At 44.8% G+C, this 14,668-nt stretch overlaps 1 protein-coding gene across 1 annotated transcript in view; it reads right to left on the reverse strand.

Annotated features, from left to right (window-relative positions):
- Positions 1-14,668, reverse strand: part of LOC111963972 (matrix metalloproteinase-17-like) — an 86,225-nt gene that overhangs the window by 30,828 nt on the left and 40,729 nt on the right. Inside the window, 2 exon segments of the mRNA XM_070443576.1 lie at positions 4,423-4,558; positions 4,718-4,850. Of these exon segments, the coding sequence (XP_070299677.1) occupies positions 4,423-4,558; positions 4,718-4,850 (269 nt within the window).

Genomic DNA, 14,668 nt, shown 5'->3' on the forward strand with positions numbered 1-14,668 from the left:
GTATGATAATAATACTAATAATAGTATTAWTAATAATGCAAGATTTGAGAAATAAATAAATAAATAACAAAACAAAACAAAAATGGGGGACTAGAAGAATATCCATCTGAAAGTGTCAATGATCGAACCTGGCAAGCCACTCGAACAGGCATCCTCTAACCTCCAACGACAGGGCAGTCGTCCAGCCAGAATGAAAGTGAAATGAAAGTGAAATGAAAGCTCTGACCGCCCTCCATTGGCCCGGCTAAGCGTCTAATATGTCCGAGAGCAACAATAKAACTACAGTCGGCAGCACTTGCTGAGACAGTTTATTAAGATTTCACCCGCTATGGCACATTTGAGTCCATGAGCAGACCCTAACACACAATGACAAGGCGCTCTAACCCGTACGGGGGATTGCTGTATATTCCCAAATAATTCTGAGTCTGGCAGGGAAGAGAAAGGCTGGGCGAAGATGGAGTTTGTAGAGTTTGGTCATGACATCTCTGTAGCCGGCGCGGTGCTTTGCCACATCGGGCGCATAATCCTCATAGACACGGAAGGGATGTCCTTTATGTAACAGGTTACACCTCATTCGAGCCTCACGCAGGATAAGATCCTTGGMCTTGAAACCGTGACAACAGATGATTACTGTGCGAGGTCGTTGGCCCGGGTYGCACGGGGACAAGAGATGATAACTGGGCGAGGACGTTGGCCCGGTCCTGGCACGGAGACAAGAACACGATGTGAATGGTCCAGCAGCGGATCCGAAGCCAAAACATCCGATCCCATTGTATCCCTCAATAGCTTGGCGAAGAAGTCGGTGGGGCGAGAGCCAGCCTCCACTCCCTCTGCCTGACCAACAACGTGAAGGTTATGACGTCTGGACAAACCTCTAGGCCGACCACTTTCACAGAAAGCCCCTGCACARTCTCCTGAAAGGATGTGCATAGCTTCTCTAAGTCGTCGATCCTACCAGGATTGAATTCAGAGGCCTTCTCAAGGTTCCCAATACTCTGGCCCTGCGAAGAAACCTTTCGAATGGTGCTCTCGATTTTGGTGTCCAGTTCAGCAATAGTAGCCTTAAAACACGTAGTTCTCCCAGAGGCCGGATAAGTTCTGAAAGTGTCACGTTATTACCTGTGCCTTCCGCTATGTCTGTCTCGTTGTTTGGTGGGGAGGAGGCCTCCGARGAGGATTTATTGTCCTTTAATCGCCTATTACCCAGCATGTTCACATAAAAAATGTCAATATTGTACTAGAAAGAAACTACTGTTGTAAAAAGTAAAGTAGGTTAAGTTAGAATGTTTCACAAACACAGCCGTTCACTCCAACATGCTAGCTCCGCCCCTTCAATCTGTTTTTTTGAACAACAACAATAAATAAATGTAAATGTAACGACATCATAAAGTCGCCAGGATAAAAATACTATTTGTTATAGTAGGGAGGGCCTGGGGTTTGAACATATTAAACGGAAAACAAGCAATTGTTACAGGTTACAGATAACTTCTAAATACGATGGGCATGACATGTAGCCTACATCATGGAGGGGGTTTAACGCACGGGACCTGCATGGCTAAAATAATGTGGGCCTGCCTGRAATGCAGAGATAAAAATGGAATGTCTACTCACTGTTTTACRCCTCTCACACTTGATATTTTAATAAATCTTTGGTGATTTAAGATTTATTTTCAAGCGGTCTCAGGAGCCAAACCCTTTATCGACAATATTGACTACTTCGTGATTGCATTGGGCATTTTAACTAAATACAAAGTATACATGCATCAAAGGCACATTAGTATACTCTTGTTCTACGCGAATATGGACAGTGTGCGTCACGGATGGATAGGCTGTGTTTCCGCTCTGAAAAATGTATGGCATAACCAACTGCGTTACCTCTAAAAACAGTTTTTGTTTGGTCTTAAATATCCTTACCAGCGCTGCCTGAAATTAGAACTTTGGATCATGTTGTAAAGGACAAGTCTAAAATATTTCCKCCCCTCCCATCTGAGCGCAAGTGTGCTGATATAAGACAGGTAAATTGCCGAACCTGGCGTTAGGTCTGGAAAATTACAGTTTTTAGATGATGAAATTGCCAACTAACGTGCGTTTGACACTAGCGCCGCCTTAACACCAGCTGAAAATAGCTCCCTATATATCTATATGTGGAACTATTGAAGTGTGGACTCCACTGAAATTCCCTGAGTGTGTTTGTGTGTATCCCTCTCCACACAGCTCCCAGCCAAGCCCCTGCCCCATGACCCTCTGCTCTACACCAGCCCCTTATCTCCAGCGCTCTCAAACAAACCATTAAGGAACATTATTACAGTGTTTGAGCCCTGACCTTACTCTCACTGGGGCTGGTAGACCCGAGGCCAGTCTGTGAGAGCGGTAAGTAGAAATGACTGAGAGAGAACTTCACCTGTTTAAAGAACTTCTGTTGACTCTTTAGATGACTGGAGGAACATGGATTCAAGCTTTTTTTTCTGGGATGCTTTCATTTACACGGTGCAGTGAGGCAAGACTGGGTTCAAGTCAACAGATAATCAATGGGTGCTACTTTCRAAACCCCCAGGTAAAGAAGCGTATACAAGATCTGCTTGGTCTCTGAGCTCTACGGCCCAAACCAAGAAATGTGTGAGAGAAAACTCCAGCTCTGCACCCAATGAGCACAGTGTTTTCAGGARTATGTACAAATCAGTACTAGTGTGAATACAAACACATCCTCCCTGGTCTCAACAGACAGTCAGGCTGCCAGCAGACAGGAGAGGTGAGAGGAGAGCAGGAGCAAGCAGACAGGAGCGAGGCATATGATTGGCACTAGAATGCAGGCGAAAGAAGGAGAGAGGGAGAGCGAGAGGGAGAGAGAGAAGCGAGAGGAGAGAGGAGCGAGCGAGAGAGAGAGAGAGAGGGAAAAAAGGAAAGAGAGATAGATACAACTGCAGGATCTGTCAATGAGGGGGAAGAAAGGTGGTGTGTGTGTGTGTGTGTTGTGTGTGTGTGTGTGTGTTGTGGTGTGTGTGTGTGTGTGTGTGTGTGTGTGTGTGTGTGTGTGTGTGTGTGTGTGTGTGGTGTGTGTGTGTGTGTGTGTGTGTGTGTGTGTGTGTATGTATGTAATAGAGGCTAATGTAGGTGTCAGCAACTTTACAATCCATCTCTCTCAGCTCTTTCATGCACACGTATGCACGCACACAGAAATGTTCCATATGCACAAAAAGCGTATTTCTCTAAAAGTTGTGTTTACAGCAAATGTGTTTACAGCCCTGTTAGTGAGTATTTATCCTTTGCCAAGATAATACATCCACCTGACAGTTGTGGCATATCAAGAAGCTGATTAAACCGCATGAGCATTACACAGGTGCACCTTTCGCTGGGGACAATAAAAGGCCACTCTAGAATGTGCAGTTTTGTCAAACAACAACAGATGTTTTAAAACTTAAAACACAGATGTTTTAAGTTTTGAGGGAGTGTGCAATTGGCATGCTGACTGCAGGAATGTCCACCAGAGCTGWTGCCAGAGAATTTAATGTTCATGTCTCTACCAACGTTGTTTTAGAGAAGTTGGCAGTATGTCCAACTGGCCTCACAACCTCACACCACGTGTAACCARGCCAGCCCAGAACCTCCACATCCGGCTTCTTCACCTGCGGGATCATCTGAGACCAGCAATCCAGACAGCTAATGAAACTGAGGAGTATTTCTGTCTGTAATATAGCCCTTTTGTGGAGATAAACATATTCGAATTTGCTGGGCCTGGCTCCCCAGTAGGTGGGCCTGGCTCCCCAGTAGGTGGGTCTGGCTCCCCAGTAGGTGGGTCTGGCTCCCCAGTAGGTGGGTCTGGCTCCCCAGTAGGTGGGTCTGGCTCCCCAGTAGGTGGGTCTGGCTCCCAAGTGTGTGGGCCTATGCCCTCCCAGGCCAACTCATGGCTGCGCCCCTGCCCAGTCATGTGAAATCCATAGATTAGGGCCTAATGAATGAATTTAAATTGACTGATTCCMTATATGAACTGTAACTCAGTAAATCAGTTGAAATTGTTGCATGTTGCATTTATATTTTTGTTCAATATAGTAATGGTTTCACCCTCCCCTCCCCCTTGCTTCCCTTCCCCATGACCCTGGCCTGCACACACATCCATCTGCAGTCCAGCACAGCGGTCCGCATGCAGGGACTGTTTGTACAATGTTTCACCCATTTCATAAAGTATCTTCACACATCCAACGCTGATCCTCCCTGAAATCCAACACACCTGCTCAACACCAGTTGCAATCGTTATCCATGGACTAGATTGTACATGCAAAGCAGGTTATGTGTTCCCTACCATCCCTGGTACCATACTCTCTACCATACCCAGTCCACTCTACATCTCCCCGGTCAGCCTCACACTGATAGCACACAGACTGACGTTGTGGCCAGGTGTGTTTATTCTATTGTAGTGTACTGTACCTCCAGGAGAGGTGTCTCTTGCTCCACTTGTTCTGGGGCGTCAGGGCTCGTCTCCTGCGGCCCACCACCGCCTCGGTCTCAGACAGGTCCGGGAGGGAACACCTCGGGGTCTTCATCAGGCCCAGGGTGGCTTGGTCTGAGCAGGGGAACAGATACGCAGATGTACACGTTCATATTGAGTAGTAAACTAGTGAGAATGTCCACCCATTAATCAATTAAAGCTGTATTGTTTTAGAACGTAAACAAGAGAAAGACAAAGACAGTGTGTGCATACGTGCCACACACACACACGCACCCAGCACTCCGGTCTCCTCCAGTCCTCCAAACTTCTGCATAGCTTTGATGGCTTTGGTCAGGGCCTCCTTGGTCTGGAGCTGTCCAGTCACCGGGTCAGGGGGTGGGAGATACCCAAACTTACTCAGCCAATCCTGGAGGAGACAAAACAGGAAGTGTTAAGGACCATTCCAGCCATTCCAAACCCCTGTGAATGTGTCAGTGTTATGAATGTGTAGGTGTGTGTATTTAAACATCTACAGTATACATTTGATGTGTATTTGAGCACGTGCATGAGAATATTTGAGGTTATACAACGGGTATGTRTAATTCTAGATGCTGATTGGTTAAAACCGGGTTCCAGCAGGTYTCTATTCCACAWGTTACCACCGGCTAAATCTATGACGTTAAAATGCCTATTTACTCTGTTCCATCTGACTGCGCAYTACAGTGTCTCATCAGCCCAGCCAGGCAATTTATAAACTTGATCTCCACTGTAAAAAGCTTCTAGACATTATCTCACATTTAMTTTAGACTAACAATTAGTTTTCAACAGCGGAGATTTGTATTAACCTTGCTGTCTGTCTCTCTGACATTTGCAACATTGTTCAAATATTGAAATTCAATCTCCAGCTGTCCCATAGTAATGAACGTGCCAGGAGTCGGGACAAGACAGCCAGTCTYGTAGCTTTTCTCAGCTAGTCGAAATCATGAATCAGCATCATTTTTATGGATATATACAAAGAAATCCCAATAGAAAAACACAAAATGCAGCTAGTTTGCTGTCATTCCAGATTAAACTTGAAGTGATTGTGTTAGCTGTCTAAGTTAGTTGGCTAGCTTCTCTGAACAGTGTCCTGGCGGGAGAGCAAATTTCCTATGCCAGGCGAAATCGTGCATCATTAGCTCATTGTTATGGATGTATTCTGTTATTCTGGCTGCACTGTTTGATGTGACTGTGTTAGCCGAAGTTGTCTAGCTAGCAAGCAAGGGATAAGAACATTGGGAAAGGGAAGGGAAAGGGGAAGCCTAGTCAGTTGCACAAATCTGAGAGTTAATCATGTCTGGCTAAAATGAAAGTTAAGTACTGACATCCTCTCTAACCACTCAAGCATTTTCTCCTCCATCTCTGAGCATGCAGTCAGAGTTGGTTAGTTTTAAATGGGCTTTTGATCAGCGTTGAGTGATGAACGACTTGCACTGATAGCCAGGACCACCCCTTCTATTGACAACACTCCACAAATTCCATTACCCAAATTGCTTTGTGCTTACACCGCAATCCTACCGATGATATGTGCCTCCCCATTCATGGTATTAGCAGAGTTCAGGGCTGCAAACTGGGAAAAGTTTCTGGTGCAACATTTTAAGGACTCTAACTTTTACTAGGAAGCACATGAAGTTACGTTTTCTAATCAAAATGTACAAATCCTTCTACCTCATCAAATAAATAAAAAATCCTTTGATTTTAAACCAATTCATAACTCCAGCTAACGAACAAAACTAGAAAGTTAGTCACCATGACTACACTAATCAGTGTGTGTGTGTATGTGTGTGTGTCTGTGCGCAAGCATGTGTACATGCACGTGTGTGTTTGGCATCTCAACTCTTGGAGTGTGAAAGAGAAAAGTGACACTTCTGAAAGTGTTGATTCTGTGAGCAGTGTGTTTGCACCTCAGCAGTATCTGTCAAACCAGGGCACTCTGACTTCCTYCTTGCTTAACTCAGCYGCCAGCTCCCTATATCACCACACTACCACACTACCACATGTGGACACTCAAACACAGCCACTGGCCCAGAGCCTCAGTCTACTGCCTGACCTATGGAAGCCAATCTAACACATCTGATAGCTGCAAAGGCTACTGGAGAAAGAAGGAAAATGGAAAACYTTGCCATCTATAGCAGCTGAATTAGAAGAATGACGACATCAGCATTTCACTTGTCTGCTGACTGGAGAGTGGAGAGAATGGAGAGAGATGTTTTGTGGGTCGAGGGGTTTTGGGCGCTACTGGGCCATTCTGCTGAGCTTATAGGTTCTGTGTTGCCCAAAAGTCCAACTGCCACCACACAATCCAGTTTTTAATGTATTAGATTCAGTAGAGCAAAGTGTTTGGTAAACTATGAGTGCCTATTGTATAAATCTAAAGCTTTTCATACTGTACACTGGCTTGGGCATTCCCTATGCGGACTCTGAGACACACCTAATACCCAGAGAGAGAGAGAGAGAGAGAGAATACAGAGGACAGTGCCTGGTACTGAAAGGACAGCCCCCAAGGAGGACAACAAGTAATATCCTCTCTTCTCCTCTTCACTAAATCCCAGTCTCATGTTGACTGTGGTGTGCTACACTCCCTGCTGACACTGTTTGTGTTGACCAAGCATCCAGCTGTGTCTCTCTGTGGAGAGAGGGCTCACTCTGTCTCTCTCTGTGTGTGTGTCTGTGTGTGTGTGTGCATGAGTTTGTGTTTCTGTGTTTCTGTGTGTGTGTGTGAGTGTGTGAGTGAGTGAGTGAGTGAGTGAGTGAGTGAGTGAGTGAGTGAGTGAGTGAGTGAGTGAGACTGCTCTCCTCCTCTGGCTGGCTGGGAAATCGATGCATGACAAGTTAGAATACACAGCTCCTCCATGGCATTGACCTGGCACAGTTATCAACTACAGTGCGGGCTCCTTCAGCACTGGGAGATGAGATTCCTATCACCCGCAACAACACAACACAGCCACACACACACCACACCAGGACACCCACACTGCCACAGTCCTTTCATCTACTTACACAACTCTAAACCAGCCTCTGATTAAAAGGCGAGGACAAGAACCAGCGTACACCGTTGAGGATCAGAGTTATACCCCACTGGGCTGATGGAGAAAGGGAATACCAATATAATCGTATGGGATTTGACTCAATCACAGCGCAGATGATTTCACCCTACATAATTAGTCCATCACTCTAGCAATGAGAAAACCAGCTTCCAACAAAAAAAGCTATGTAAGGGTCAAGCAGACAGGCACTTTGTCCTCTCCTTGAGTTACTTACAGTAAGAGACCTGAACTATAAGTGTGTGCGTGTGTTTGTTTGTGTGTGTCTGTGTGCGCAAAAGCTCAGGAATGGGATCGGTATGTCCTCACTAACAAGCAAAAAAGCCAATGTATTTAGGCTACACATCAAGCGAGACAGAGAGAGAGAGAAAGAGAGAGAAAGAGAGAGAGAAATGGAGAGAGAGAAACAGAGAACCTCATAAGACATCACAGTAAAATGGAGGGATGTATTGCAAAAGGAAATAGCAAAATGGCATTATACTGGGAAAGATGAGCTAATCTGTGGACATCAGAGAGCTGGAGTTAAGATCAGACTGAATGGTGGATTGGCCYCTGTGGGTGAAAACCCAGCACTCGAAGAAAGAGGAAATTAGGAATYTATGCATAATTATTTAATAACATGCACCATACATGTGAGAGAAAATAGCTGTATGTAGCAGTAGAAGTATTGTTGTCTGTTATATTGTTCCAATCAGAGTAGGGATGGCAGGGTTGGGGGAAAATACAAGGGGAATTATAAATTGTGCAAACAGTTATATTGATAGAACCCACAATCTATCTGCAAGATTAAATCTGATCTATCCCCCCCTCCCCCCATGAAAAAACACCAGAGAATCTAGGGGCAATAACAGGCTGGATCACCTCCAACATGTCGTCCTCCAACAAATTGAAAACCTACAGCAAGGTTGATGTTTGTTTAGCTGTAAGGCAAAACAAAAAGCTGAGTGTGTGTGTGCCTTTGTCCTTGTGTGTAAAGTATTTTATTCAGACTTTGCTGCGGCATGCTGCTGTGTGGAATCTCACTTGACCTTTGGGGTCTTTAATGACAAAACAAAGCAGACACATCGATCCTCCTGAATCTGTCCTACCTGCAGCATTTGTCTTCCACTATCTTACCATTTCTCTCTCTCTCTCTTCTCTCTCTCTCTCTCTCTCTCTCTCTCTCTCTCTCTCTACCTGCTGCTCTGTCTTCTACTATCTTACTTCTACACAGCATTTGTCTTCCACTATCTTACCATTCTCTTCTCTCTCTCTCTCTCTCTCTCTCTCTCTCTTCTCCTCTCTCTCTCTCCTCTCTCGCTCCCTCTCGCTCTCGTCTCCTCTCAGCTCTCCCTATCTTCCTCTCTCTCTCTCATCCCTCTCTTCATCTCTCTCTCTCTCTTCTCTCGTCACTTTCTCTTCTCTGTCTCTCTTCTCTCCTCTCTCTTCCTTCTCTCTACGCTGTCTCTGCTTTATATCTACAATTTCCCTTACATCCCTTTTCCCTTCCTCTCTCTGTCACCCCCTCCCTCTTCCTTTCCTCCTTCTCTCTCTCTCCTCTCTGACAGTTTAACCTGGCATGATGTCTGGCTCTGTGCCACTCACCAGATACAGTGAAAGGTTAATAGGCAGATTGGATAGGGAGGAGAGACACAGGGGGCTTCATCCATAGGCCTACTGCATGTAAAGTGAAAGAGCACCCTGAGGGTTGACAGGCGATGGTACAGGAAGAAGGGGCTAACGAAACCAAACTCTGCTACAGTCTCAGAGTAATAATCAAAGTATTGGCTGCAGAAACACTTTCTGAAAGATACAATAAAAATACATATTTTTTCTCTGGGAGAGAGAGAGAGAGAGAGAGAGAGAGAGAGAGAGAGAGAAGAGAGAGAGAAGAGAGAGAGAAAGACCGTAGAGAGAGAAGAGAGACGAAGAGAGAGAGAGAGAGAGAGAGAGAGAGAGAGAGAGAGAGAGAGAGAGAGAGAGAGAGAGAGAGAGAGAGAGAGAGAGAGAGAGAGAGAGACGCCCAGTATTCCGCAATCTCATCCAATCCAGAGCAAAGTGTGGGAGCAAAGCATGATCGGTGATGAGCTCCTTTTTTTCCTGCTACCTGTTGCCGCCGGCAAGACTGTCAGTCTCCCGGCTATAGACACCTGCACTTATCTCAGAAACAGTCAGTCTTTCCTGAGCAGCCCCCGCTTCTCCTTCCTGACCCCTTACACCTCTTCCCTCCCCTGGCTCCCCACTTTACCGGCAGACCTGCCTAGCAGCCACGACAGGATCAGTGGGGAGGAGACAAGGAAAGGCAGATGGGTAAGGACATACCGTGTCTTCGGAAAGTATTCAGAKCCCTTGATTCAATTAATTGGACATGATTTGGAAAGGCACACGCCTGTCTATATAAGGTCCCACAGTTGGCAGCGCATGTCAGAGCAAAAACCAAGCCATGAGGTCGAAGGAGATAGGATTGTGCCGAGGCACAGATCTGGGGCATTGAAGTACACAGTACACAGCGGCCTCCATCATTCATAAATGGAAGAAGTTTGTAACCACCAAGACTCTTCCTCGATGACCCGATGGTCACTCTGACAGAGCTTTAAAGTTCCTCTGTGGAGATGGGAGAACCTTCCAGAAGGACAACCATCTCTGCAACACTCCACCAATCAGGCCTTTATGGTATAGTGGACAGACGGAATCCACTCCTCAGTAATAGGCACATGACAGCCCGCTTGGAGTTTGCCAAAAGGCACCTAAAGACTCAGACCATGAGAAACAAGATTCTCTGGTTTGATGAAACCAAGATTGAACTCTTTGGTCTGAATGCCAAGCGTCACGTCTGGAGGAAACCTGGCACCATCCCTATGGTGAAGCATGGTGGTGGCAGCATCATGCTGTGGGGATGTTTTTCAGCGTTAGGGACTGTGAGACTAGTCAGGATCGAGGCAAAGATGAATGGAGCAAAGTACAGAGAGATCCTTGATGAAAACCTGCTCCAGAGCCCTCAGGACCTCAAACTGGGGCGAAGGTTTACATTCCAACAGGACAATGACCCTAAGCACACAGCCAAGACAATGCAGGAGTGGCTTCGGGACAAGGCTCTGAATGTCCTTGAGTGGCCCAGCCAGAACCCGGACTTGAACCCGATCGACCTGAAAATAGCTGTACAGCAACGCTCCCCATCCAACCTGACAGAGCTTGAGATGATCTGCAGAGATGAGTGGGAGAAACTCCCCAAATACAGCTATGCCAAGCTTGTAGCTTCATACCCAAGAAGACTCGGGCTGTAATCACTGCCAAAGGTGCTTCAACAAAGTAGCAAACATTTCTAAAAACTGCTTCTGCTTTGTCATTATGGGGTATTGTGTGTAGACTGATGAAGGAAAAAAGCTTTTAATCAATTTTAGAATAAGGCTGTAACGTAACAAAATGTGGAAAAAGTCAAGGGGTCTGAATACTTTCCYAATGCTCTGTATTCTCAGCCCTCTGGGGAAAGCTGTCCATGTCTTTCATGTCCCTGGAATGAGTTGATGCTATAATGTAACTGTACAGGGCATGCCTATCATCTATTTGTTGGTCTTTTACCAGCCKCTAGGGCAATATGTTTGTGTTTTTACATACTATTTGTACATGTTATTTGTTATACAGGACCAGAGAAGGAATTATAGGGTTCATAACAGGTCCTGACAAACAGTATAGTGAGCTGTGTGCTGTGTGTGCTGGTAGAGTATGTCTCAGGGCCTTCTAAGGATTTATAGAATTTTTATTTTATTTTAGTATTTACATTTATTTTAAATATATATTTCATTTGTTCAATAATTTACATTATATTCTGATTATATCTATTCAGTTTGTGTAGGAAAGGGAAGGATTAACACTTTAGAGAAAAAAAAGATCCAATCAGGATTTMTCTTTGCTGGTCTCTGGGGAGAAAAATCTAGCTAKCTAGCTCAGCCATTGGCTAGGCCCTCTGAAGCTAGATAGAAGGCATCGGCRATTCAACTGTATTATGACAGAATTTTGGAGTGAGAGTGAAAAACCAATTAGATTTAGACTTGCAATGGGTGGGACCGTTATTACATACTTTTGGGTAAAAACMTCTACATTCTCGAAGGCCCTGAGACGTCAGTACTGAGAGCACAATAGCACCAGTAGTTTTCCCACGGTATAGCTAACTTTTGTTACGTGCGGTTGTGGCTGCAGCAGCAGATGTTATCGAGGACTCGGAGGATATTGCTAATTTGTTATCATCGACTTTTGAAGATGAACTTTCAACAATAAATTACGTTTCAAATGATCATCATCTGGTAAGTGGCACTGTTCTTTATTGCAGCTAGCTTGCCYTTAGCTATCTCTTTGAAAATGCGTGTGAAAGTTAAAACATTGTTGCATTTAAACTTAAGATCACCAGTTACTTTATGTCAGTGGTTGGAACTGAAATTATTTTCCAATTGTTTTGTTCTGAACAAAACCATAATTTCTTTCATTCTATTCCACTGTTCTGACCAGCAAAATTAAGTTTTGAATCAGTTCGAACCTCCAAAAAAGTTACGATTTATATAGTTCCTTTCTGTTTCTTTTGAATCCTTCACCAATCAGTGCAGATAGAGCAGCTTGATATATGGAGCGGGCAAGCTATTGTTGTTTACCAAACAATTTGATTAGCTAGTTTTAAGCATTCAACTTTCAAATAGCTCTTTGTTGACTGAATGGTACTCCCTAAAACACCCAGAAAAGGCTACTCTCCTCGATGTTATCCTCACAAATAATCCTGATAGGTATCAGTCTGGTGTTTTCTGTAATGATCTTAGTGATCACTGTTTTACAGCCTGTGTTCGTAATGGCTGCTCAGTGAAACGACCTGTCCTGATTTGTCATAGGAGCTTGGTAAAAAACTTTAATGAGCAAGCCTTCCTTCATGACTTGGCCTCTGTAAATTGGTATAAAATCAGCTTGATCCCCTCTGTCGAAGACGCTTGGACCTTCTTTTTTGATATTTTCAGTGGTATTGTTAACAAACACGCCCCCATAAAGAAAATGAGAATTAAAAACAGGTTCAGACCCTGGCCGTGATCTTGCAGAGTTACTCCGCCTCAAGAATTGCATTTGGCGAAAGACTTGGCACACGGTTACTCAGGCTGACTGGCTCTCGCTCAGGCAAATGAGAAATAAGTGCACTCAGGCTATCCGGAAGGCCAAAGTTAGTTACTTTAAGGAGCAGTTTTCTCTCTGTGGGTCTAAATCCAAGAAGTTCTGGAAAATGGTTAAAGACCTGGAGAATAAACCCTCCCTCCTTAAAGTTGATGATGTGGTTGTTACTGACAAGAAGCACATGGCTGAGCTCTATAATCACCACTTCATTAAGTCAGGATTCCTATTTGACTCAGCTATGCCTCCTTGCCCGTCCTTACCCATGCTAGATTACGTAGACATAATTTATAGATCGACAGGTAAGGGTGCTCTCGAGCGGCTAAATGTACTTTACCATTCGGCCATCAGATTTGCRACCAATGCTCCTTATAGGACACATCAATGCACTTGATACTCCTCTGTAAACTGCTCATCTCTGTTTACCCGTCACAAGACCCACTGGTTGATGCTTATTTATAAAACCCTATTAGGCATCACTGCTCCCCATCTGAGATATCTACTGCAGCCCTCATCCTCCACATACAACACCCGTTCTGCCAGTCACATTCTAATAAAGGTCCCCAAAGCACACGTATTCCTGGGTCGCTTGTCTTTTCAGTTCGCTGCAGCTAGCGACTAGAATGAGCTGCAACAAACACTCAAACTGGACCGTTTCATCTCCATCTCTTCATTCAAAGACTCAATCATGGACACTCTTACTGACAGTTGTGGCTGCTTTGCGTGATGTATTGTTGTCTCTACCTTCTTGCCCTTTGTGCTGTTGTRTGTGCCCAATAATGTTTGTACCCTGTTTTGTGCTGCTACCATGTTGTGCTGCTGCCATGTTGGGTCATGTTGTGTTGCTACCATGCTGTGTTGTCATGTGTTGCTGCCATGCTATGTTGTTGTCGTAGGTCTCTCTTTATGTAGTGTTGTGTTGTCTTTCTTGTCGTGATTTTGATGTATTTTGTCCTATATTTATTTTTAATCCCAGCCCCCGTCCACGCAGGAGGCCTTTTGCCTTTTGGTAGGCCCWCATTGTAAATAAGAATTTGTTCTTAACTCACCTAGTTAAACAAAGATGTAGGATGCGAGACGTTACTGGAATTTTGCGGGTGGGGAGAAAGCAAGAGAGGGTGGAGGCGGAGGCTTGGCTCAGAGCACTGGGCATCTTGTTATGACATGCATTAGCTATCTGAATTAGCCCCACAGAATCATACCTACGGATGAGCGGCTTCTATGAAGGAACTTTGAACTTCTGAGAATCGACTTAACGTACCGGTAGCCTACTGTATCTATGACTGTGGTAGATGAAACTTAATTGCACACTAGTGATCATACGCAATAGAACCATATTCTGCATTGTGAATTCATGTGGAATTTMATCAATTTTTCTGTTTAAACTGTTTAAAAGTTAAGAACATTCTTCCATTCGTCACATCCCTAGTGGCAACTAACTCAAAATGCGGCACTGGKCTGTTTGATTCATTCATGATGTCATCAAAACGCATTGCTTCTCCTGCATCTCCTGTTCCTCGAAACAAATAAATCCCCCTGAGGGCAAGCCAGACTGTACGCCACTGGACCCTATCACTTCCAGGGTCACAGATCAAATTGACAACCTAGTTGGACAGATTAGGAAGATTAGGGAAGTGTAGGGCTTAAAAAAGGGACACCCAAAAGGRATGTGGAGGATACTGGTGGCTATTGTACTCCCCCGGGTTGTTCTGAGACCTTGGACATGCAGTTCAGAGTCAGAGCAGACTTTAGAGCAGGCAGGCGGCACATGGGCACACATACACACACCCTGTAATCCCCTAACACTCTGTCACACACACTGCCTGGACACACAGACAGACACACACTCACACACACACAGACCATGCACGTACACACACACATTCCCCCCATACATCCCTGCACACACACACTCCCATGCGAGTCACCAGATTAGTATCCACTCTGTGTAACATTGGGAGTTATAGGTTTTTCCTCTATTCCGCAGTGTAAGGAAATTACTTTCCCTCTTTTCTCTGTGTAATCCCTAAGTATCAGCAGT

The sequence above is a fragment of the Salvelinus sp. IW2-2015 genome, linkage group LG5 (genome assembly GCF_002910315.2).
Source record: "Salvelinus sp. IW2-2015 linkage group LG5, ASM291031v2, whole genome shotgun sequence".
NCBI lineage: Eukaryota > Metazoa > Chordata > Actinopteri > Salmoniformes > Salmonidae > Salvelinus > Salvelinus sp. IW2-2015.